General features: G+C 37.7%; 5 protein-coding genes across 5 annotated transcripts; 2 read left to right on the top strand and 3 right to left on the bottom strand.

Moving 5' to 3' along the window:
* The first annotated feature begins 2,427 nt into the window (after window positions 1–2,427).
* LOC135116611 (allergen Tha p 1-like) lies at window positions 2,428–3,470 on the top strand. Its single transcript, XM_049845150.2, has 3 exons — window positions 2,428–2,568; window positions 2,695–2,897; window positions 3,196–3,470. The coding sequence occupies exons 2-3, from the start codon at window positions 2,702–2,704 to the stop codon at window positions 3,384–3,386; spliced, it is 387 nt and encodes a 128-aa protein (XP_049701107.2). The 5' UTR covers window positions 2,428–2,568; window positions 2,695–2,701; the 3' UTR covers window positions 3,387–3,470.
* Window positions 3,471–6,061: 2,591 nt separating this feature from the next.
* On the top strand, window positions 6,062–7,325 carry LOC135116548 (allergen Tha p 1-like). Its single transcript, XM_049845155.2, has 3 exons — window positions 6,062–6,181; window positions 6,484–6,683; window positions 7,078–7,325. Exons 2-3 carry the CDS (start codon window positions 6,491–6,493, stop codon window positions 7,269–7,271), a joined length of 387 nt encoding a protein of 128 aa, XP_049701112.1. The 5' UTR covers window positions 6,062–6,181; window positions 6,484–6,490; the 3' UTR covers window positions 7,272–7,325.
* A 2,216-nt stretch (window positions 7,326–9,541) lies between these two features.
* Window positions 9,542–12,654, bottom strand: LOC110376357 (uncharacterized). The gene is made up of 5 exons (XM_049845147.2): window positions 12,599–12,654; window positions 12,114–12,316; window positions 11,247–11,445; window positions 9,970–10,169; window positions 9,542–9,735 (listed from the first exon to the last, which is right to left on the bottom strand). Exons 2-5 carry the CDS (start codon window positions 12,307–12,309, stop codon window positions 9,542–9,544), a joined length of 789 nt encoding a protein of 262 aa, XP_049701104.2. The 5' UTR covers window positions 12,310–12,316; window positions 12,599–12,654.
* A 1,751-nt stretch (window positions 12,655–14,405) lies between these two features.
* Window positions 14,406–21,951, bottom strand: LOC110376344 (uncharacterized). The gene is made up of 5 exons (XM_064038254.1): window positions 21,903–21,951; window positions 21,561–21,769; window positions 21,052–21,244; window positions 14,795–15,003; window positions 14,406–14,599 (listed from the first exon to the last, which is right to left on the bottom strand). Exons 2-5 carry the CDS (start codon window positions 21,760–21,762, stop codon window positions 14,406–14,408), a joined length of 798 nt encoding a protein of 265 aa, XP_063894324.1. The 5' UTR covers window positions 21,763–21,769; window positions 21,903–21,951.
* A 2,856-nt stretch (window positions 21,952–24,807) lies between these two features.
* LOC135117837 (allergen Tha p 1-like) lies at window positions 24,808–25,856 on the bottom strand. Its single transcript, XM_064038151.1, has 3 exons — window positions 25,704–25,856; window positions 25,372–25,580; window positions 24,808–25,085 (listed from the first exon to the last, which is right to left on the bottom strand). Exons 2-3 carry the CDS (start codon window positions 25,571–25,573, stop codon window positions 24,892–24,894), a joined length of 396 nt encoding a protein of 131 aa, XP_063894221.1. The 5' UTR covers window positions 25,574–25,580; window positions 25,704–25,856; the 3' UTR covers window positions 24,808–24,891.
* Window positions 25,857–26,058: the final 202 nt, after the last annotated feature.

Here is a 26,058-nt window from a genome sequence, read left to right on the forward strand (position 1 = left end):
CCCACAGACTTTTTCGAGAAATTAGTAAGCGATTAGTGGAGTCCACTCGTGACCAAAGGGCTGGCCTATACTTCGGTCAAAGGATATGCATTGCCATCCAGCGTGGCAATGCAGCCAGCCTTTTGGGCACGATCCCAGCTGACAGCGATGCGGATGAATATTTTGATACTTAGTTTTAATATTTCCCTATAATAAGATCATTTTGTAAAACTATTGAATAAAATCAACTCAAAATTTGATGTTCGCAATGTTCATAACAAAAAACTAACCTCGGTAAATATGCACATCAATGTAAGTAATTAGTCAGTATTTTTTGTAACTGTCCTGGGATCCTTGAAACAAAATGCCTCCAAAATCTCGGAGTTTTGGTTGACAACACGCTATCCAATAGAAAACAATGACAATTTGGTTACATATAGGCATCATATAGGCTATGTTCAGATCACAAGCTCACAACGCGCGTTTTGATAACGCGCGTTTACAACTACTTACATTTCATCACACATCAAGTCGTGGTGGCCTAGTGGGCAAAGAACCAACCTCTCGAGTATGAGGGCGCGGGTTCGATTCCAGGTCAGGCAAGTACCAATGCAACTTTTCTAAGTTTGTATGTACTTTCTAAGTAAATCTTAGACACCATTGACTGTGTTTCGGATGGCACGTTAAACTGTAGGTCCCGGCTGTCATTGAACATCCTTGACGGTCGTTACGGGTAGTCAGAAGCCAGTAAGTCTGACACCAGTCTAACCAAGGGGTATCGGGTTGCCCGGGTAACTGGGTTGAGGAGGTCAGATAGGCAGTCGCTTCTTGTAAAGCACTGGTACTCAGCTGAATCCGGTTAGACTGGAAGCCGACCCCAACATAGTTGGGAAAAAGGCTCGGAGGATGACAACTACTTACATTTTATTCAGTCTGTACACATGCTAATGTGCGTTAGGCGTAGCAGAAGCCGACACTAATTTAGTCAATCAAACAAGTTTATTTTGCTCTTTATAACGTCAATCCATTCTAATGTAATAAAAAAATATATTTTATCCGTTTATTACTTAAAGGCTCTGAAACTAAACGGATTTGAAAAATGTTCACTGTTGTAAAGCTACACCATTGCAGAAGTTATCCCGGCTGCTAGCTAGTATTAAATAAACTTGTGGACTTTTAGAATATCCTGAATGTTTGAGAAGTCAGCCTGATACCAGTCAAATACCTGATCTTTGTCATAGAAGACTCTAGTACATCTAGAAAGAAAGAAAGAAAATACATTAATTCAACACACAAATGACGCAAGAAACAATAAACAAATAAATAAGGGACAAAACAAACAATTAACATAAAAAGAAAAAAAACACTGCAGTTGGGCCACTCATGCGTGAAAGGGACAGCGCTCAGCATAAAATAAATAATAATCTACTACTTATCAAGCTCCCGATCAAATTGTCTGCCCCCTAAAATATCTGCAGTGTATTGGTACTCTAACTCAATACTAATTGGTACATGGTACCTACGCATTATATTAAGTGTATATTGCCATGTATAACAACAAGCGTCATTTCACAACCAAAAAATGTCCACTGCTAGACAAATTCTAACTTTAACTTCGGAGATTTTGCGGAGCAGCCGCCACCAGTCGGTCGTCAAGCCAAATACGTTTTTCGGCAAGGTGCACCATGGTCTGGGAAGATTATCTACTTGGACAGAATGATATTTGTTAGGACTATAATTAAATACAAAGAACTGACAGTACGTGAACAATTTCTATGTTATGTTACAGCCTTTTTATTGCCCTACTGCAGGGCACAGGCCTCCTCTCACACGAAGAAGAATTGAGCATAAATCACCACGTTTGCTCAATGCGGGTTGGTGATTTCAGACTTAACAGGCCAGGTTTCCTCAACATGTTTTCCTTAACCGTTTTATCAGCCATTGGTGTCTAAGATATACTTAGAAAGTACGTACAAACTTAGAAAAGTTGCATTGGTACTTGCCTAACCTTTAATCGAACCCACACCCTCTCTCGAGAGATTGGTTTTTTACCAACAAAGAAACCACGACTTACTATTCAACAATTTCTATGCATTTTCTTCTTTTATTTTCCAAATCATCCGCTATATTTTTTTCTATATTCAATTTCTCTCTCAATCGGTTCCATACCACTGCAATTTTATTTTGTTTCAAAGGGATCTAACTTATACACGTTACTATATAAAAAAAAAAATTAAAGAAACATTTATCGATTAAACGATGGTTAAAACATCCGACGGTCAAAAAATTCTCGTACTCTCTGATGCTCGTAAGGATAAGCTTTTAATAACTTTCTAAATACTGAAAAGTTTCGCTATGTTTCGGAAAATAAAATATTATTGATGTTCAATGACACCGCGAGATCATGTAATTTTCCTCACTCAACTACACTGATAAGAATCATGAGGTGTTATGATTACTCATTCGTACACATAATACGCACAGAGTTTTTGCCTCAAAAGTCTAACGTATATAAGTGCAGGCAAAGCTGCAACCAGTTATAAATCGCCCAGGATCCGATCAGTGAAGTAACGTCTCTCTAACAAACAGGTATTATAATTTGGTGAATTAATCACACTTTGCAATTGTAATCGATTATCAATAATTTTGTTTTCAAATATATTATTCTTCGAACTGGAGTGCTAGTGTTCTCACTGTGTGTGAATATTTCCGCAGCTTCAACATGAAGTCTGCTATCGTGCTGTGTGTGGTGGCGCTGGCCGGCATGGTGCTCGCGCGCCCTGATGGCGGTACTTACACCACTAAGTACGACAACGTAGACCTGGACGAGATCCTCAGCAACGACCGGCTGCTGGTGCCATACATCAAGTGCCTGCTCGATGAGGGCAAGTGCGCTCCCGACGCCAAGGAACTCAAGGGTGAGTCGATATTTAGTATCCCTGGATAACTGAAAGTGACTTCAATTAATTTAGGCTAAGGGTTGTTATGAGTCTTACATAAATTCTTTTCTCCAGCTACATTACCAAGAACTGCAATACAATTTTTGTATGCGCATTTGTAGAGTGATTAAAATAATTAAAGATCAGTGCACATTTTACGTCGACACCAGTAGACAAACACTGAAATCCTCAAATACACACACATAATATAATTATAGAATACCCCAATTCTATAGCCTCATTGGTACAGGTTGTTAACTGAAGTTCCTTGTTACAGAACACATCAGAGAAGCCCTGGAGAACGGTTGCGCCAAGTGTACTGACAAGCAGAAGGAGGGAACCCGCCGCGTCATCGCTCACCTGATCAAGCACAAGAATGCAGACTGGCAGAAGCTGAAGGCCAAGTACGACCCCGAGGGCAAGTACACACACAAGTACGAGAAGGAGCTCGAAGAAGTGCAACATTAATTCAACTGCAGCAATAGCAGATGAACTTCAAATTGTGATATGGTGTGATATTGTTGATTAAAAGTTTTTCGATTGAAATAGAAATATTTATTTTTATATCCTCGTAATATGTTTAAGTATTAAGAAAACCTTTTAAGAGGTGGCCAGCTTTCATAGGAGACAATTTCTAAGGGCCCAAAAGAAATATTTTCACCTGAAGCAAAAGTAATTATTTTCACTCTTGTAAACGAGCTAAAACGAGCATTTAACAATTATACTAGAATATGTTTTTAAAGTCCTTATTGTGTAACTTGCCATTAAGTTGAATGCCGAATCTCGGTGGTGTTGTAAGCAATTTCACCCGTCAAACACCGAATTTCGGTCCTAAAACTCGCCGATGGAAAGCAAGTCTTGACAGTCTTCTCAGACTTATCAAAAGCTTTTGATACCGTATTATATGACCCTATATTAAAAATTGTAGGCTCTAGAAATAAGGTTCACTACCAAAACTACGCAGATTATTATTGAAACGATAGATCCAAATACCAATTAGTCCAAATAGAGATTAAGAATAGTGATACAACTCAGGTTTTGGAGTTCCACAGGGTAGTGACCTTGGTCCATCATTATTTCCTATTGATATCAATGAACCCTGAAATGTAAATAAGGGGAAATGGCAAAATAATATCCTGTGGAATCATTACAGTTTGGTTTCTAGAATGGCAGTAGCGGACACTAATTTAGTCAATCAAACAAGTCTATTTTGCTCTCTAACTATAACTTCAATCTGACACACATACTAATATAATAAAGATTTTTCGTTCAAAGACTTTGGAACTCAACCGATTTGGAAAATTCTGTTGGAAAGCTACACCAAGCTATTCCCATGTAACATATGCTACATTTTATCTGGATACAGGCAGAAGTTTCCACGGGTAAAAACAGCTCAGTAGTATTTTACAACCTTACGGAAATGTAGCACCAAAAACTAACTATCATTCTTAACCTTAAACGACCACGAAGAGCTTTTCTATAAAAACTAGCAGCATTTTTTTTTTACCAATTTTTTTCTTAAATCTTTCAAAGTTTTGACTACTTAGTTATAAAGTGTACATAGTACGAAATATATTAAGTGCATTGGCATGCATAACAACAAGCATCATCGTCTTCACATACAAAAAACATCCATTGCCAGACAAAGTCTAAGTTTAACAAAATCAAAACCCATTTATTCAAACTTAGCTGCAAGACAGCACTTATTGAACGTCAGGAATTTACAATAGACAATCCCCAAAACGCCTACCCGTACCACTTTCTATGTGTTTTTGCTGGGAAGAAGAAGTGGGTCAACAAACTCCCCAGCAATCTTCGGCGATACTGCAGCCCAGCTCTGAGCACTTGCTTTTCTGGGGTGGTTATACTGCCACCAGTTGGTCGCCAAAGTCTCGTAGGTACGTTTTCCAGCATGGTGCACCAATGGCTGGTAAGATTAGCTATTGGGGACGGCTTATTATACTAAGATAAAGTTTACGTGTAAGATATATAAATAAAATTATATAAAAAAATATAATAATGGCGTCCACGGCCGATTTCGGCCACGGCGGCGGTTCTCATTTAACGAGATCAGCCAGCTGCGCAGGACATATTATAGTGCACGAGCATTTGCGCAGACACAGGTGCACTCACTATTCCATTACTCTCATAGCCCAATGGGATGGCAATCCGATACGACCGGAAAGAGATCAGGCGCAGGATCGACATTTACGCGCTCTCCGATGCACGGGTGACTCAATCACCAACTGGAAGTTGGACTACGGGCTGCTTTGCGAAAGCTTAAGAAAACCCACAAAGCGATTTCGGCCCGACGACTAGACCAACGAGGCAGTCGTAAAAATATACTGTACCTACGTGAACAATTAATTCCTTTGCGATTTCTTACTTTATTGGCCTAGCCATTTCATTCAGTCACGACCCGAGTTAATTAGATGAATGATTCATCTGGTCCTTGCTTAAAAACTCGAACAGTGCTACATAATATATTTTTAACTGGCTTCAAAAAATTACAGTGTTTTTGGGATATGAAGAGGTCAGTTTTCGGAAATGTATCGAGGCTGCTAGCAAAATATTATTACCATCATATTTGTTCTACATACCTACATTATTGGCAAATAAAAACCTTTAATCCAATTAAACTACACCCACATTCGGAAAGTAATTATTAGGCACTTTCACTTTCATATTATACATATATACAAACTTAAACTACTTATCTATAAACAAAACTAAAAATAAAATACTATATACAAAATAAATCATTCTAATTCACCAATTTGAAAAACTCCTATTCCCGACTCTACCTTACACTCTATCTTATATCTTTGTCGTATTCAATTCCTTTTTTATAGGTATCATCCTACAATATTTTTGTTTCAAAAGTTATCTACCCTGATCTGCTATATGTATGCAGGTATGTAAATACTTTGGTAATATCTTTTATTGCTTAACAGATTACTAGCGGTCACAAAATCCGACGACCAAAAAAGCCATTGCTAAAACATGAGCTTTTAATAACTTTTTACGTACTGAAAATGGTTGAAAACGTATGTTCAACGACACCGCGAGAACATGTAATTTTCCTCACTGAACTAAACTGATAAGATTTGAATCATTAGGTGTATATGATTAGTCATTCGTACACAAAATACGCACAATGTTTTTGCCTCACAAGTCTAACGTATATAAGTGCACGCATCGCTGCAGCCTGTTGTAGATCGCTCACAGTCTAATCACTGAAGTCACGTCTCTCTAACAAACAGGTACTGTAATTATTTTGGTGACTTTAGAGCATTGTTTTGTTTTTAAAAAACTTATGTAATATTGTATAGCTGAAAAGTTTGTGTTAACCTATTTGGAAATTGTTCAGTGTTAAAACTTTCGAAAACTTACTTTTTTCCGAGCGCTGGCAAAAGTTATCCATAACTTTGGAAAGCGGTTTAAAGTCGTCAATTATTTTATACAAAAATATTTTATAGTTAAATCTGGACCAGAAAGTTAAACAGAGATCTCGTTTCTCGAGTTCTCCACGTATCTCAGTTCTCAACGGCATCTGTTTCCGCAGCATCAACATGAACTCTGCTATCGTGCTGTGCGTGGTGGCGTTGGCCGGCATGGTGCTCGCGCGTCCTGATGACACCTACACCACTAAGTACGACAACGTAGACCTGGACGAGATCCTCGGCAATGACCGACTGCTGGTGCCTTACATCAAGTGCACGCTCGACGAGGGCAAGTGCGCTCCCGACGCTAAGGAGCTCAAAGGTGAGTCAACTAGGGATCGAGCAGAATACTAGACCTGACACATGCTGAGCTGGGCTCCCACTCGGTGCAAACCTAGAACACTGCACCGCGCCGTTAATTTCTGTTTATATTTTATGTCTGTCTTTCTACCCACTTTTTGTTTTGTTTTATTTTTTATTGTGTATCTTTGTGGTGTCTTTTTGTTTGTCCTGAATAAACGTTTTATCTATCTAACTATGCTCTCACCCCCAAGTGAAAATAAACCTAAGGTGCACGCCTAAATAGGCGTGTTGGCAAAAAGTTGTTTCATATCTTAGCCAATTTACGATTACAAATGAGTATTACACCGAAAATTTAAAATATTAGAAACCCATTTTAGTCACACAAGTTTGTTAACAGAACTTCTTTCTTACAGAACACATCAGGGAAGCCCTGGAGAACGGTTGTGCCAAGTGCACTGACAAGCAGAAGGAGGGAACCCGCCGCGTCATCGCTCACCTGATCAAGCACAAGCTTGAGGAGTGGGAGAAGCTGAAGGCCAAGTACGACCCCGAGGGCAAGTACACGCACAAGTACGAGAAGGAGCTCGAAGAAGTGAAAAACGCCTAGTTCTACTGTGATATGATGTGATACTGTTAATAAAACGTTGTAATTTTCGAAAAACGTTGAAGTTTTCTTCATTTTATTTTTTGCTTTGAATCTCCGAATTTAGAACTTACTTTAGTTATATCCCTAAATTGTATAATTCCCTAAATTGTCTTGAGATTACCATGAAATGAATCAGATTAAAATAAAAGGTGCCAACGATAAATGTAGCATTGATTAAACTGTTCATGGTATTAGTTCATCCGGAACACCTTTTCTTTTTTTAGGTACAGGTATACACGAAAAAGACTACAATATTTTAGAGCTCTATACTTGACCTGTGATGAGGAAAACAAGATCTAAAAGTGGATCATTTTTTATAGCAAAATTAATAGTTTAAAAAACCGGCCAAGTGCGAGTCGGACTCGTGCACGAAGGGTTCCGTAAATTACAGTTAAATCAACCTATCTCAAAAACTATAAGAGATACTTTGATCAAACCAAAAATCGTTGAAAGAGTTAATTAGCATGCATCACCTCTATTTTTTTTAGAATTTTATACCCCGTAGTTATAAAAATAGAGGGGGGGGGACATACTTTTTACGACTTTGAGAGCTGATATCTCAAAAACCGTTCACTTTAAGAAAAATGTTTTTTAGAAAACTTTATATCATTTTAAAAGACCTTTCCATTGATACCCCACACGGGTATGTACATCGAAAAAAAAAATTTCATCCCTCAGTTACATGTATGGGGGGCCCCACCCCCAATTCTTTTTTTTACTATTTAGTGTCATATTTTTGTAGCGGTTCATACAACACATATTCCCATCAAATTTCATCACTGTAGTACTTATAGTTTCCGAGTAAATCGGCTGTGACAGACGGACAGACGGACAGACGGACAGACGGACATGACGAAACTATAAGGGTTCCGTTTTTGCCATTTTGGCTACGGAACCCTAAAAAGTAGTTTCTTATTGTTTAATGCCCATTTTCACCAACAATCTCTTAATCTAAGTGCCACTTAGAATAAGGGCTCTCCCAATTTCGACATAAATAACTATGTATACGGGATACCTAAACTTTGGTGAAAACGAAATTCTTATTAAGTGTTCCGTAAATGCTCTTAGGAGATCCCTTAATTTAGGTATTTGTTGGTGAAAATGGGCATAAGTATTATTTAATTCGTTATACTTGCCTACAAATTATTCAGAGACAAATAGTAGCTAGTACTTAAGAGTGGCAAATGTTGTAGTTCAGCTAAATTATTGTGATGGTTATCATTATAGTAATAATCACCATTATTAATCCCAGTTGCTTTCATACAAGAAGATCAGTCGCAGAGGACATAATATTACATATACATAGTGCACAAGCATTTGCGCAGACAGAGGTTCACTCCTAATTCCTTCACTTCCATAATCCGATGGAACGCCAATCCGACACTACAGGAGAGAGGTCAGATGCATGACCGATATTTTCGTATGCGATGCACGGGTGTATCAATCTCCAACTCCTGGTCTCCTAGATGCTTTGTGAAAGTTTCTTAAAAGAAGCTTTATAATAACCTTGTTTTACTAGGGGTGTGTGTGTACATGCACGGTGTTTATTCCAATATTTTTTTTGATATGGCTCACAGCTAATTGTTGATTGTTGAAGTACATTGTTAGCTTTTGATAACTTATTGATTTAGTTGTCAAATCAAGCATTAAATAATTATCTCATACTAGCTGACCCGACGAACTTCGTACCGCCTTTTCCTTATTTGCACACCGTTTAGACCTACCCTGGACTACGACAAACATTTTAAAATCAAAATCAGCTCAATCGGCCCAGCCGTTCTCGAGTTTTAATCAGACTAACGAGCAACAATTCATTTTTATTTATATAGATTTAATGCTTGATTTGACAACTAAACATACAAACAACAATATCGCCTTGGAAGAATTTCCAGACAAGTAAAATAATATAGAACAGGTTTTTTAAACAATTGTAAGAAGTAGTTACACTAGGTATTCGAATATTTATACTGTAAAAAATGCTCCAGTATTCAATATCACAGGTTAAGTATAATGCTCTATTTTATTTATATGCATACGTGTATTAAACAACATGCTATTTCGGTCATTGAGGAAAGTTTAATATCCTGATTCACCTCACGACATCTCGCTGGCTTTGCATGCGTCCTCTCGGGGTACCTATCCTATATTACGGAAATTGAAATTTCAAAACTTCAACCTTTTTCGAAAATTACAACGTTTTATTAACAATATCACATCATATCACAGTAGAACTAGGCGTTTTTGACTTCTTCGAGCTCCTTCTCGTACTTGTGCGTGTACTTGCCCTCGGGGTCGTACTTGGCCTTCAGCTTCTCCCACTCCTCGAGCTTGTGCTTGATCAGGTGAGCGATGACGCGGCGGGTTCCCTCCTTCTGCTTGTCAGTACACTTGGCGCAACCGTTCTCCAAGGCTTCCCTGATGTGTTCTGTAAGAAGTGACGTCGGTTAACAAACTGTTCTTAAACGTATGTATTCTATAAATATATGTATAAGAACTTATCTGGCTGGTGTGAGACTAAAATCTCATGTTTATGTATGTACAAATGCTTATTGAGAAAGAATCTCTGAAAGATCTTTATTAAAGAACTTTTTGGCAACACGCCTTTTTCGACATGTCCTTGGGTTATTTTCACTTTTAGGCGATTACATAATTGACTCACCCTTGAGTTCCTTAGCGTCGGGCGCGCACTTGCCCTCGTCAAGCGTGCACTTGATGTAAGGCACCAGCAGACGGTCATTGCCGAGGATCTCGTCCAGGTCTACGTTGTCGTACTTAGTGGTGTAGGTGTCATCAGGGCGCGCGAGCACCATGCCGGCCAGCGCCACCACGCATAGTACGATAGCAGAGTTCATGTTGATGCTGCGGAAACAGATGAACACTGTGAGTCAACTTGCACTTTTATACTCTCTGTGCCGGTTTAAACCATGGAATAAATAAACAACATTTTTGAAAGAAAGAAAGAAAGAAAACTTATTTATTGACACAAACCATACATACACATAGAAAAAACAAAAAAAAAAACAAAATAAAAGAAGAAAAGGTTGCGTCAAATAGGTCCAGTTCAGCATTATGCCAGACAGCTAGTGTCTGACGCTGGTTTTCAACTGGACCTAGACATTTTTGACATTTAGCCTCCGCCAGTAGTTTTATCCGAGCCCCTGACTGCTTCCTTAACTCCTGAGATCAGCTCACTCAAGCGAACAAATAGACTCTTCAGCTTTGATATTTAGTAAGGTTATACAAAAAAAATATGAAATTACAAATTGTGTACCAAATAATTATAATACCTGTTTGTTTGAGAGACGTTACTTCAGTGATTAGACTGTGAGCGATCTACAACAGGCTGCAGCGATGCGTGCACTTATATACGTTAGACTTGTGAGGCAAAAACATTGTGCGTATTCTGTGTACGAATGACTAATCATAACACCTCATGATTGTTATCAGTTTAGTTCAGTGAGGAAAATTACGTATTATCGCGGTGTCGTTGAACATTAATGATATTTGACGAAGCATCTCGACAACTTTTCAGTATTTAGAAAGTTACTAAAAGCTTATGTATCTTGAATGGGTTTCATTGGATTTTGTGAATTATACTCTTTTGTGGAGCTTAAAGTTTTATTCCAAAAATACTTATTTATCCTAAGTATTTCCCAGTTTAAACACTACTAAACTTCTTATGTACCTTGAGAGTTGTGTTCCTATTTTTATATACGTATTTTTATTTCCTATTACGAGCTTTTTATTCTGTGCCTTATGAGACTTCTAAATATTTGGAAACCTGACTACAAGAGAGTAGATAAATCAAACTGCAAAATATTGATCATGTTCCCAAATTACGTGACACGTACATATTTGAGAACTTTTTTATTACAAAACTTGACATCGTGCGAAACACATCGGCATCACAATTTATCTTCAGTTGTTACGATTGTCTAATGGTGTTCTTCTTGAACTTCCTTGAGTTCCTTCTCGTACTTCTTCGTGTACTTGTTGTTGGGGTCGTACTTGGCGTTCAGCTGCTTCCAGAACTCTGGCTCCTTGTTGATCAGGTGTCCGATGACGCGGCGGGTTCCACTCTGTTGGGCGTTAGTACATTTGCCGCAAGCGTTCTCAAGAGCTTCCCTGATGTGTTCTGTAGATAAAATAATAATATAAAGTTCACCATTTCATTAGTTGGCTCAAAAGGGCTTCAGTATGTTGGTTTAGACCACGTTCGCCTTCCGAAAATCCGGCAGACTATGGTAGCGTGGTCTCGTCAAGATATACAAAATAATATAAAGAATATATTTTATGACTATAAAAGAAAAGGATCAACACAACGATTACTACAAAAATATGTTTTTGTACTTAAAAAAATAATTATGATAGAGGTAGGCTGGTTTGTCTCAATGTCAAGTGTGGGAAACAAAACAAAAAAGAGTTTGTTTTACGGAAGAGTATATTTACGCAAACAGCCTCCATTAAACCACTTGAAACCATATTAATTGAAAACGAAAATGCCTAAAAAAGTTTCGATTAACACTGCTTATATTTAGCAGCAGCAGGCATACTGCCTCCAAAATACCATATTAATGTCTTCACTAAAACAATCACTCCTATGTTTTGGTCTACTTAACTATACATCAACTATTTTGATCGTCTCTGGGTTTTTTGGGCATCTTCCAATACATACTTAATCTGAGGAATTTCCTATTTCTGATTTTAATATCATTAAGAAGTTAAGCCATTTAAAACAACATGTAAACACGAACCTACCTACACACTACATCACTTGATCACAAACGCAAAAACGCTACATACCTTTGAGCTCCTTGGCGTCGGGAGCACACTTGCCCTGTTCGAGCAAGCAGTGAACATAAGGCACTAACAGCCGACGGTTGGAGAGTACCTCATCCAGGTCTACATTGTCATACTTGTCGGTGTATGTGGCGCCGTCAGGACGCGCGATGGTCAAAGCGGCCAGAGACAACACGCAGAATACGATCAAGGAGTTCATGTTGAAGCTGCGAAATAATACAGGATTAAAAATATGACATATGCAATGAATAGTTTCTTATTATGTCCCTAAGGATAGTAGGATTTAAAATAATCTTCCTCAATCATTTTATGACGATGCCCTTCGTCTGGTTACAGGACCCCTCCATCTTTCTGGCACCTTTCGCGATCTTCCAAACTATTCCGCGGAGCCATTCAAAAACTCACCAAGACCTTGGAGCACACCGGTTCAGAGGTAGTATATTTAATCTGGTCCTAGAGTGAACGTTTAAATTAGTAAAAATATGTACCTGTTTGCTGGCGAGATGTCCCTTCAGCGAAAAGTGCGTGCGATCTACAAGTGACTGCAACTTTGCATGCACTTATATACTTTAAACTGAGAAAAAAATGTCATGCGTATCCAGCGTAAGTTCTAATTATAGACCCGCGGATTCATCTTACGATTATTTTCATTTGAGGTGACTGACTAGATAATTGAGGTGGTCTATTTGTTGTTTCATGAATGGAGTTTTATCTTAGACTAATATTTTGTATCAATGGAATATTGTCAAAAAGTAAAAGGAATTAAACGCATAGTAATTTGGCCATGATCTATTTTTTAAAAAGCTTTTATGATGGTATAATATTCTTGTGACTACCTATTGTTTTATTTTTTATTTGGTCCATGTCTTATTGCTATGTACCTGCATTGCTTTACCTAGCTAATCTAAGACATTTTTGGCATACTCAGGATTTGGCATCAAACAACTTCAATGATATTTAGTCAAAATTTTGTACAGAAAACATAACAACTTTGTGGAACTGGGTAAGCTTTTAGATCATTCTGTATAATAATTCAATCACATTTTATAATAGTTGGTTTAGGTTCATCTATACCTAGCATTTATGTTCATAGACGATCAGGTTATAAACTGTATGTGTAACCAGTCGTATTGACGTCATTACAAGAGCAGGGATCCTGGTAGAGTCTATTGATCCCTACAGCATCTCAATCTTTGTTCATTTATTTTTATTGGCTACATTTTTCTGGCACCAGGATTTGTGACCTCTACTAGAGTAACTCTCAATAAAAATGCTAATGTAACTATCATAGGCCGTCTTAACATACCCTCCGGGTCATGTTGTGTAGCATCGTCAACATTTGGACTCCATATTATTCCTACACCTACTTCTAATATGTCAACTTTTTATGTCAAAAAATTTGTAAGTATAGTTGAAATGCTAATTAGAACTAGGTACATGTAGTTATGTACATGTATATTTTAAGTATGAAATTGAATTTTATTCATTCAGGACCTCTGTACTCTGGTACAGATACCTAGGCATACAGGTTGCTTGTGACGTCAATGCAGAACTGGCCTTAGCAACAACATACACATTCATATGCGTTGATTAATCTTATATTTATATGCTTGGGTGCGCAATTATTCGTGCTACAATTATATCATCTCTAGTTTTATTTTGTTTTATTTACTTTATGATACTCTTTCAAACTAGAATTTTACAATTATAATTACTTTAACAAAATAAAAATATGGGGAAAAATTAAAACTAAGTATCAAAATATTCATCCGCATCGCTGTCAGCGGGGATCGTGCCCAAAAGGCTGGCTGCATTGCGACGCTGGATGGCAATGCATATCCTTTGGCTGAAGTATCTATAGGTCAGCCTTTTTGTCACAAGTGGACTCCACTAATCGCTTGGATATTTCGCGATAAAGTCTGTGAGCACTTGGGCCAAGGTTTCAACCCCAAACGGCTCAAACATGTAATTCATTAATTTTGTTTTATGATATAAGGGCGATATAAGAGTAGACAGACCGTAGCAATCGCCGTACAATAAAAAAGGCTTTCCATTGATGGTCCGTCGATATTTTGAGCATGTTCCAGGATGGCCACCTGATTTCGTTGCTATGATTCCATCAGTCAATTGTATGGATTTCCTCTTTCAAATGTTATCTAATGAGAAGGGGCAGAAGAGAATCCAACTCAACTCCCAATCAATAAATGATAGACAAAATTAGTAAAGAAAAATAACAAACTTTATTGCAAAAAAATATTTTACATCAGAATTTACAATAATCTTGTAATAGTTGCACTACGCTTTTTTCAATTCTTCGAGCTCTTTCTCGTACTTCTTTGCGTACTTGCCCTCGGGGTCGTACTTGGCCCTCAGCTTCTCCCACTCCTCAAGCTTATATTTGATCAGGTGAGCGATGACGCGGTGGGTTCCCTCTTTCTGCTTGTCAGTACACTTGTCGCATCCAGTCTCGAGAGCTTCCAGGATATGTTCTGCAAGAAGGAAGTTCAGTTAACAACCTGTATAACCTAAATTGTGCTTTGCTCCATTCATATCTTGTTGTGAATACTGTAAACACTCATTTGTAATAATCGTTTATCCAAACGAAATGTAATACAGTCGAAGGAAAGGATCTTTGTAAGACCGCCCAAAATCATTCGGGAACCAAATTACACTGATCGACTCACCCTTGAGTTCTTTAGCGTCGGGAGCGCACTTGCCCTCGTCGAGCGCGCACTTGATGTAAGGCACCAGCAGGCGGTCATTGCCGAGGATCTCGTCCAGGTCTATGTTGTCCCACTTGGAGGTGTACTTGTCGCCGTCACCATCAGGGCGCGCGAGCACCATGCCGGCCAGCGCCACCACACATAGCACGATAGCAGAGTTCATGTTGATGCTGCGGAAATATTCGCACACAGTGAGAGCACGTCATAGCTTTCAACTTACATGACCCAAAAATATTATTTCAGATTACATTTTGCAAAAAAAATAATTTCTTTAAACAACAAAATTATTTTATTTTTAATTAATTATTTTTTCAAATTCTTATACCTGTTTGTTTGGGAGGTCTTCACTTCACTGATGAGAAGTTGAACAATGTATAGCTAACTGCAATTTTGCCTGCGTTTATATACGTAAAAATTATTAGCAAAAACCAGGGACGTAGTATTTTTTTGATGTATGAATTATAATCTAATCATAATACTTTGTTTGTTTTCAGGCACGGAAATGTATTTTACACGGATACATTTTTAGTAGTTTTCAAGCAATTGAAACCAGCAGTCAGTTTATTTTAAGTCTAATTTAATTATAGTCGAATGTGAATACATACTAATTTCGTTTAATTATTAATGTACACACTAAACATATATACAAATTTAAACTACTTATCTTTATAAAAAACTAAAAATAAAATACTATATACAAAATATACAACATGTAAAGTAATTAACGCGCACCCTCAAACACCCCAATTAGAATATTATGTTATAATCATAATACATACACTGAATTTTTAATTTAACATGTATATGCATTGTTATTTACTAAATTGGTTATACCAATTCTTGGAGAACTTTTTGGTCATACTACTGCGCACGCAAATATCGCGCCGCGCGCCGCTCGACTCGACACAACATAACGAAACTACGGAAAAAGCCGACAATACACGAAGTCTTATTACTTTGAGTTACGGTCTTTTGAATTTGTTTTGACTGTACAGGGTTAATATGACAATAATTTCCGTAGTTTTAATTATTTTTGGGATAAAAAATTACCTATATTAAAAATGATATAAATCGATTCAGTAAACGATTCTGAACAAACTAATTTCAGGATGTGCGTTAATTAAGTTACATGTTGTATATAAACATAAAACATAATATAAAAGAGCATCGATCAGGCGTCGAAGTATTCCTCCGCATCACTGTCCTCCGGAAACGTGCCCAGAAGATTTACTAATTTCGTCAAATGATTTTTATGCTGTCAAGCGTGATTTTAATGCCTAGTAATAGCTTTTAGTTGCCTTGAAATAATCTTCCATCAACCCCTAAGTTTTAAGAAGAGCAGATAAAAATAAAGAGAGTACAAAAGAGAGTTCATAATAATGGCATATAAGGAGATCAGCTAGCTGCGCAGGATATATTATAGTGCAAGAGCACTTGCGCAGACACAAGTGCACTCCCTATTCCTTCCCTCTCATAGCCCTATGGGACGGCAATCCGACACGACCAGAAAGAGATAAGGCGCAGGACCGACATTTACGTGGTCTCCAATGCACGGGTGAATCAATCACCAACTTCCAGACTACGGACTGCTTTGTGAAAGTTTGAGAAAACCCACAAAGCGATTTCGGCCCGACTCGGGAATCGCACCCGCGACCTCGGGCACAGCAGCCGCGGTTGCGACCACTAGACCAACGAGGCAGTTCATAAGAAACTATAGAACTATTTATGAAATAATCGATACGAGAATAAAGAAATAAGAATCGATTACCGATACTTGGATGCGGTTAATTTATGTCTGTTTCTAGTATTGAAAGGAGTTTATAAGGGAGTACGTAAAAGAACTAAATAAGAGGATTACACGGGAAGAATACAAAAGAGGAGTACAAAAGAGAGTGCATAAGGGAGTACATAAGAGAGTACATAAGAGAGTACATAAGAGGAGTACAAAAGAGAGTACATCAGAGAGTACATAAGAGGAGTACATAAGAGAGTACATCAGAGAGTACGTAAGAGAGTACATAAGAGAAATTAATAAGAGGAGTATATAAGAGTACTTTTGCTTTACTTGTTTCAAGGTAATCAATATTACTTTTTTCAGCTCTGTACTTGATGAATTTTTTCAACAGACAAGCATGTCTACTGTCTTCCATAACCCCATTTCACTAGTCCAAATTCAACTTTTCTTATTAATATTCTTCCACTGGTTGTCAATACATTATTACTGTAATAGGAATTTTGTTTATTTACATAGTTATATGCATAGATATTTACAACACAAAAAAAACTATCCTAGTAAAACAATAAAAAAAAACACTATATCTAAAAGGCGTCAAAAAATTCATCCCCATCGCTGTCAACTGGGAGCGTACCCAAGAGGCTGGCAGCATTACCTCGTTGGATGGCCATGCTGATCCTTTATCCGAGGTAATAGCCAGCCTTTTGGTCACGAGAAGCGTCAACCAGCCGCCTAGACAGACCTTTAAATAGGGTGTGCGCATTCGGACCCCACGACCCTTACTTAGAGCAGATTGGAGATTGGGACTGAATGGAGGCATTATGTTGTCTTTTTTTAAACTCATTTCTTTTTTGTAGCTGCTTGAGTAATAGGTATGGGTAAGGTGTGTACTAACCAACATGATTACAAAACTTGCTTTTTTATACAAAATGTATTCAATTTTGAATGATATTTTTAATATTTTGTATTCGGTTCTTCAAACCATACAGACAGAATTGTGTTGCTGGGGAGTTTGTTCCACCACTTCTTCTTCCCAGCATGTCGATTCTATAAAATATCACAACTCACTTCGACATCACTCTCACTTCGACTTCGATCTAAAGGTAGAATTCCGTGGACGCGACAATAGTCAACCTATGAAAATGTATGGCACCGTTGCCGAGGCCCGTGACAGTCGCGCGCGGCCGACGAATTTCGTAAGCTGCTCGCGGCATTGTCAACAATTTAATTCTGGTTTTACTAAAATTCTATAGATGTTATTAAGCGCTAGACCATGTTGAGAAGCGTACGGCCGCGAGCGGCTCACGAAATTCGTCGTCCGCGCGCGACTGTCGCGGCCCTCGGCAGCGGTGCCATACATTTTCATAGGTTGACTTTTGTCGCGCGCGGCTGCGACAATCGCGACCCACGGAATTGTACCTTAAAGTTTCGTGATTGACATTGTCAAACTACACTAGCGCTACACTATCGAGCGTGTTGACAAGTTGAACTAAATTAAAGTCGAGATTTTGACAGATCTGTCAAAATCTGTCTATCTATAGGGAGGTAGGGAGAGATGGGCAGTTGGGAGACATGATCAAATCAGAATAAAGGGGGTCCTTTTATTCTGATTTCTGATCATAGTTTTGTTTTATTGGGTAGTTTACGTTACCGACTGGTAACGGTGTTCATCCATAGACTATCTGTCATTTCTGTGAGTTGTCAAGAACAAACACTCGTAAAAGTACTTAAATATTTTGTTGCGGTTTCGGATCGTTATAAAGAGAAAACTAATGAAAGGTATGTGTATTTTCTATTATTAATTATTGATTGTCAAAATCTCCAGTTACAATTATAGTAAGTCGATGCAATCCACACCTATTATACCTTTAGAAGAGAGTACTACAGCAATAGTTAATGGGCCCCACGTTTTTATTTTAGTCTAATATGACCGGGACCACCTACGTAGATTGACAGGTAAGTAACTATTTTTTATTTTCTAGTTTTCAGTGCACATAAGATAAAACCGTTTAACTTAAAAGTTTTTTTACCGATTTTTTTTTCATAAACTAAGTCAAAAGTGTCCAATGCTCCCTATGGTAGGGAGGCTTGGACATACCATGTAATGTATAATTTGTAAATTTTTGCTCTTCTTCGTCAGTGAAAATTTGTGAGGTTATAAATCTGCGCGAAAAATCCTTTATAGAATCTTGTTTCCTTGGTCCACTGTTTGTGGGTTTTGATGGTGCCACCTATACTATTTAAGCGCACGGCTTATTCCTCCCACTGGCTTCGACTTCGCTCTCTGGCATTTTGCGTTCTCACGAAACCCTTCGCCAGGCCAGGGTTTTGCTCCATAAACTCAACCAGAGTTTCAACCTGAGCCGACAAAGGGTGAGACGACCTCTCATTTGGACTGAAATTATTGTTGGATTAATAAAATAAACACTTCTTTAATTAATATTATTTTTAACTTTATAACAAGAAATATAAAATTACTTCATGATTTTATCACAATTACGGCGAAAACCGGCGAAAACAAACAAGCTTAAACACAATATGAAGACAGAAGATACCCGATATATTACTTTCCTCTATGACAGAAGAGAAGAAAATATTGTCCACAGATTAATAATGGTATTGGCGCTGTCAGTATTTTTTTTCGTAGGGTAAGCATAGATTATATTCACAGCACGAATTTAGAGATTTCTGTTTATTTTATACTTAAAAGCTGCCTCAAATTCCTTACAATAACAAATTATAACTAAAACATCATATTTAGCTAAAATTCTGTGTCAAAACTGATAAAATTAAAAACTGATTAATCTCGGTTGACATTTTGTCGAGTGGGGAATAAGTCACTAGCACAGCATTGGTCGATGTCGAGCTCACTTCACTTCGCAAGTGATTAGGTGATGTTTACAGAATGCAAAATCAAGGTCGTTCTGAATCGAATGCGAAGTGAGAGTGAATAGCGAAGTGAAATGCGAGTTGTTGTTCGAATTTTATAGAATCGACGTGCAGGCAGGCCTTGGCCCTGTTGCGCCTCGCTGGGGTTGCTGACAGTATTCTACTTGTGTAGCCCTTTCATTTGATACCCATATTGAGGGGGCTGTGCCATTTTGTGCCGGCGGCCATATTGGATTTAATTAAAGGTGTATACAAAATTTCAGACCAATCGGTTGACAGGAAGAGGGTGAAATTTGAATTACTAAATTTGATCCAAGAATAAATAATAAAACAAACGGGGTGAGCTAAATAAAACCGTTTAAATATCTCGTAATGTTGAAACTGATTGTAATTTTTAGGAAAGCACTTTCATTATATCTAGCCGAATATAAGAAATGGCAATAAAAGTTGATAATGATCTGTAAAATCTGATTTTTTATGCAATAAATTGTGAAAAAGTGCCCATCCCTCCCCTACCTCCCCTAAAGTATGAAATGACATTACGAATCGAAGTGAAATGCGAGTTGTTGATCGAGTTTTATAGAATCGCAGTAAAAACACATAGGAAGTGGTGAAGGGCGGGCGTTTTGGGGGCTGCCTTTTGTAAAGTTGACGTTCAAAAAGTGCTGATTTTCAGCCGACTTTGAATAAATTACCTTGGATTAGATAGGATATGTAGGTTTTTTACTCGAATTGTTTTTAATTTTAATTGTAAAAATAATTAAATAGTAAAATAAGTAAATGACTTTGTATTTTTATTTCAATTAACACGTTCTAACTCCCGTAATACTAACAAATTACAGTAGCACCAATACAAGAAGTACTCAACAAAAAAATAGCTTTCTATAATTATTGCTGTATCACTTAATGCTTCAGGAGAGGTAGCTCAAATCGCTGGTTCTCCTTTACAAATTTTACAGATTTTGTTGTATAGACAAGGAAATAAAAAATTATAAAATCTTTGTGCAAAGGAAGTATTAACTGTGGGTACCAGGATTCTACATATCCTATTTGACAGCAATGTTAAATGTGTACACAGTCACAAGACAATGTGTGTAGATAGTCAGCGGCTTTTATGTAAAGGCGGCAAATACTTAACAAGTTCGTCTCATTGTAAATATGTGCTGTGGAATACCTTATAGGCTTTTTTAGCACAACCTTTATCACGGACCGCTCCTACCAATGAGATTCAATGTGACGCAGCGACCCTTCCCTCCCGGGTATTAATACAATAGATTAGAATCGATTGGCAAAGAAAGATATGGCGACTCGCTAACAGGGTTACACTAAATGACTAGCGATAGCCAGTCCTTTAACCTAGTAGCTAACTGCTGTGCATATTCCAGGATGTCTCGCTGGTTTCGTTGATACGATTCCGTGTAATCTTTTATAAAGATTTCTTCTCTCAGATATTATAAGACTGACAGGAAGGGAATCCTACTTAACTCTCAATAAATGATTGACAAAATGTATAAAGGAAAATTAACAAACTTTATTGAAAAAAATCAAATGGTAATCACAATTTTGAACTTTGAATCGCTTGTAATAATTGCACTACGCGTTTTTCACTTCTTCGAGCTCCTTTTCATACTTCTTCGCGTACTTGCCCTCGGGGTCGTACTTGGCCTTCAGCTTCTCCCACTCTTGCAGCTTTTTCTTGATCAGGTGAGCGATGACGCGGCGGGTTCCCTCCTTCTGCTTGTCAGTGCACTTGGCGCACCCAGTCTCCAGAGCTTCCTGGATGTGTTCTGCAAAAGGGAAATTCATCTAATCAACAACTTGTATCAATTTGGCGTCAGAAATAGCATATTCTGTTAATATACGAAATGGTGTTTCAGAATCTCAATGCAATTAATCTTCTGGTGAAATGTAAAACCTAAAATGTGCTGTCAATCTTTATAATACTGTACATTCATAAAAATAAATATTTATAATATTAGATTTTCAAAATGGACGATAGTACAGCCCACGAAGAGGATCTCTATAAGACACGTAACAAGTTTATGCAAACTTGCCCAAAATTATTTAGTTTCCCTTGAGAGCAAAACTACCCCACTGACTCACCCTTGAGCTCCTTAGCGTCGGGCGCGCACTTGCCCTCGTCGAGCGAGCACTTGATGTAAGGTATCAACAGATGGTCGTTCTCGAGGATCTCGTCCAGGTCTACGTCGTCCCACCTGGAGGTGTACTTGTCGCCGTCACCATCAGGACGCGCGAGCACCATGCCGGCCAGCGCCACCACACATAGCACGATAGCAGAGTTCATGTTGATGCTGCGGAAATTTTCGCACACAGTGAGAACACGTACCTTTCAAGTAGTATAATATTATTTTAGAACACCGTTTTCAAACATTTAAAGTTATTGAATAACAAAGTGCAATTAATTTTTCAAATTACTGTAGGTACCTGTTTGTTTGGGAAGCCCTCACTTCACTGATCAAATGTTGAACGATGTATAACTAAAGTGCAGTTTTGCCTGCACTTTTATACGTACAAATTGTAGGCAAAAAGTAGGGACGTAGTATTTTTTTGGTGCATGAATTATAATCTAATCATAATATTTTGATTGTTTGTTTTCAGGTACGAAAATGTTGAGACGTTTTCAAACAAAGCCAACAATTTCAGTTCAATTCGTTTGAACTTGAATTTAATTTAATTATAAGTCAACAGATTCTAATTATTTAAAATATGATGATATGATATGTTGTGTGATTTTTGTGCCTAGCAGCGGCGGCTCATTAAGGAAGGTACAAACTTTAGGGGCCCTTTAATGAGTATACCAGGAATCACTTAACATTCCTGGTATACTCTTAAAACTCTTAAACGATTAATAGGACCTCATACGTCATTTGTATTACGATTTTTATCACTAAGCAGTGTCAATTACATTTTCATTGATTTCTAATCTAAACTTCTATAACAGGGATAGCGAATCTCTATTGACTTACGTGCCAAATTAAATAAAAAACACAATCCTTAAATAGAGGGGTTCCTTTATGGCAAATAGTTAACAGAGAAAGTAAAAGATTATCAAGAAGGGACGTGTTTTTTATTCGCTTAATTTCATACAATATTTTAACATTAATGCTCAGATCTCTAAATAAAGTTGGCTCTATTCTGAATATGGGAAGTAGTTAATATGTGATCCGATTGAATCCACGAGCAACATTTAATAGTACGCCGTTATGGTACATAATTTCAATTCAATTTGTTCGCCATCCCTGTTCTATCCTAAATAAAGAAAGAACATATTTTTTTGTTTGTTTGTATTCTAAAGGTTCCGAAACTGCTGTAACAATTTGAAAAATTCGCTGTTGGGAAGCTATATGTACACGGGAAGGAGTTCCCCGCAGCGCGGGTGAAACCGCGGGAAGACAGCTAGTTATATAACCAAAATAATACTTATACACCATTAGATATCTGAATGTATTAATTTCAAAAACAGCTATGAGCAGAGTAGCTATAATAAAATGAGTTTTAATGGATCTCGATATGGTATGGCAATGGATTTACGAACTGTCTCCAAGCCTTACTAGGAATTGAGATTGGTCCACACGTCAAAATACCTATACTATTATCAATACCTATGTATATGGGTAGTTATAAAATGTGATCACGTGTTTTTAACCGACTTTCCCAAAAATGAGTTCCCAACTCGGACGTTCGATTTTTTTCGGTTTGTTCGCGCATATCTCCGTCGCTTTGAACAATTATTGTTTTCTTTGAAAGGGTACTTCCTAAATGGTCCCATTATCATCAGTTTCATGATCTGATGATGGAAACCTTGAGAAAGGAACGGAAACTCTCGAAAATTAAAATTGTGCCTAGAAGTCGGTGGCGAAATTAACATAGCCGCATCCTCTAGACACCGACTTCCAGACCGAACCACCAAACCAGTTTATCATTATTTTTCTGTCTTTTTGGAATTCAAAATACGAATTTTTTTGTTCATCAGATTGCACAAAAAATTTGTCATTTTGCAAACTGACTGTGGAACACATTTTGCAAATTGCTACTATTTCATCCTTACTAGGCATCCCTTTAATAACATTATTCGCCTGTAAAAAACCAACATTGCCTTTTAAGATACTGTATAATCCGCAAGTAATGTGCCTCTGAATCATCCTATTTTAGCCACTATTTATCTTATACTCTAATACATCTCTAAATACATCTCCGCATCGTAGTTATTTTTTTTACATCTCAATTCGTAGGTTGCATTTAGGCGGTAAACTTCTAAAATAATAATATTTGTCGTCAACAAATATTTCTTTGAGCCCTTATTTTTTATCTCAGTACATTTTAAAATGTAGGCAACTACGGCCACATTAAGTGATCTTCAAAGATAGGTTCAACGGTAATGAAATATTGTAGTAACTTACCACCAAGGCTTTGAGTTCCTGCGGCCTTGCCTTAGCCATATCGCGTCGGCAAACTACCTCACCCCTAAACGCCTTCGCAATTCTAAATTGCAATTTTACAGTTAGCACAAATAAGACCACGCTGGGTCTGACTACAATATAAAAAATTACCGGAGGCTGCCTTTCTGAGTGGTTTACAAAAAACTGAACAGGGCATCTCATCATCGAAGAAAGCTTATTGTTTATTAAAGTCTATGGGATATAAGGATAAAGCGTGAAGGCCAAGTGGGAACTTATGGAGCCATGGATACTCCAGCTCGCTTGGATGAGGGCTTCGGTTGGCTATCTTCAATCAATCTTCTTTCAATCTGTACACAGGGTACAGGTATATACAATATACATGTAACTTATAATGTCAATGTAGAACTGGCCCTAATTCAAATGTGTTCATCATCATTATCATCCTCCTGCCCTTATCCCAATTTTATTTGGGCCCGGCGCAGCATGTTTTCTCCTTCCATACTTTTCCATTCATAATATACCACACACACCACATTCAAATGTGTTCATTAGGTAAAATGCTTGGATTCTTGCATGTTTTTTCTACAATTATAATATATCATCGCTTGTTGATTTCTTTTATAACACGGGTGCAAACGCCACTCCAGCTCTCAAAATTGCATCATCAGAGAATTCAAATTTTTGTTTCTCTCTGTTACAGACAGAATTGGGTCTTGTCAGTTAGCGAGTCACCAGGGTTAGACTAAATGACTAGCAATAGGTAGACCTTAAACCTAGTAGCTGACTGCCGTGCATGTTCCAGGATGTCTCACTGGTTTCGTTGATACGATTCCGTGTCAGTTTTTTAAAAAGATTTCTCCTCTCAGATATTATAAGACTGACAGGAAGGAAATCCTACTTAACTCTCAATAAATGATTGACAAAATGTATAAAGAAAAATTAACAAACTTTATTGAAAAAATCAAATAGTAATCACAATAATTTTGAACTTTGAATCTGTTGTAATATTTGAACTACGCGTTTTTCACTTCTTCGAGTTCCTTTTCATACTTCTTCGCGTACTTGCCCTCGGGGTCGTACTTGGCCTTCAGCTTCTCCCACTCTTGCAGCTTTTTCTTGATCAGGTGAGCGATGACGCGGCGGGTTCCCTCCTTCTGCTTGTCAGTACACTTGGCGCATCCAGTCTCCAGAGCTTCCTGGATGTGTTCTGCAAAAGGGAAATTCATTTGATTAATTCAACCTGTATTAATTAGGCGTCAGAAATAGCATATTCTTTTAATAAATGAAATGGTATTTCAGAATCTTCTGGTGAAGTGAAGAAACTTAGATGTGCTCTCAATCTTTATAATATTGCAAATTCATAAAAATACACAGTTCTAATATTCGATTTTCTAAATCTAAGGTAATACAGCCTGGAAGAATCTCTGAAGGACACGTAACAAGTTTATGCAAACTTGCTCAAAATTATTTAGTTTCCCTCGAGACTGACTCACCCTTGAGCTCCTTAGCGTCGGGTGCGCACTTGCCCTCGTCGAGCGAGCACTTGATGTAAGGTATCAACAGATGGTCGTTCTCGAGGATCTCGTCCAGGTCTACGTCGTCCCACCTGGAGGTGTACTTGTCGCCGTCACCATCAGGGCGCGCGAGCACCATGCCGGCCAGCGCCACCACACATAGCACGATAGCGGAGTTCATGTTGATGCTGAGGAAATATTCACACACAGTGAGAACACCCATCAATGCACATGACCCAAAATAAACCAAAAATAATATTTTAGAACGCTTAAAAAAACAATTAAATAATTATTTTTTCACATTACTATACCTGTTTGGGAGGTCGTCACTTCACTGATGAGAAGTTGTACGAAGTATAATTAACTGCAGTTTTGAATGCGCTTATATACTTAAAAATCGCTAGCAAAAACTGTGGACGTAGTATTTTTGGTAGGGTGTAGGTATGAATTAAATATAATCTAATCATAATACTTTGATTGTTTGCATTTCAGGCGGTACGAAACATGTGAACCTCAATCCTAAATATTTTCGTTCTCGAACAAATTAACCAGCTTTTAAATGAAGTCGTTTTAATAAAGGGTAATTCAAATGCCAATATATTTTCTGCTGCGTTGATATTTTGTGCCTAACTTTTTACAATACTCAAAACTCTAGAAATATTCATG

Source organism: Helicoverpa armigera, chromosome 15, assembly GCF_030705265.1.
Source record: "Helicoverpa armigera isolate CAAS_96S chromosome 15, ASM3070526v1, whole genome shotgun sequence".
Classification (NCBI taxonomy): Eukaryota; Metazoa; Arthropoda; class Insecta; order Lepidoptera; family Noctuidae; genus Helicoverpa; species Helicoverpa armigera.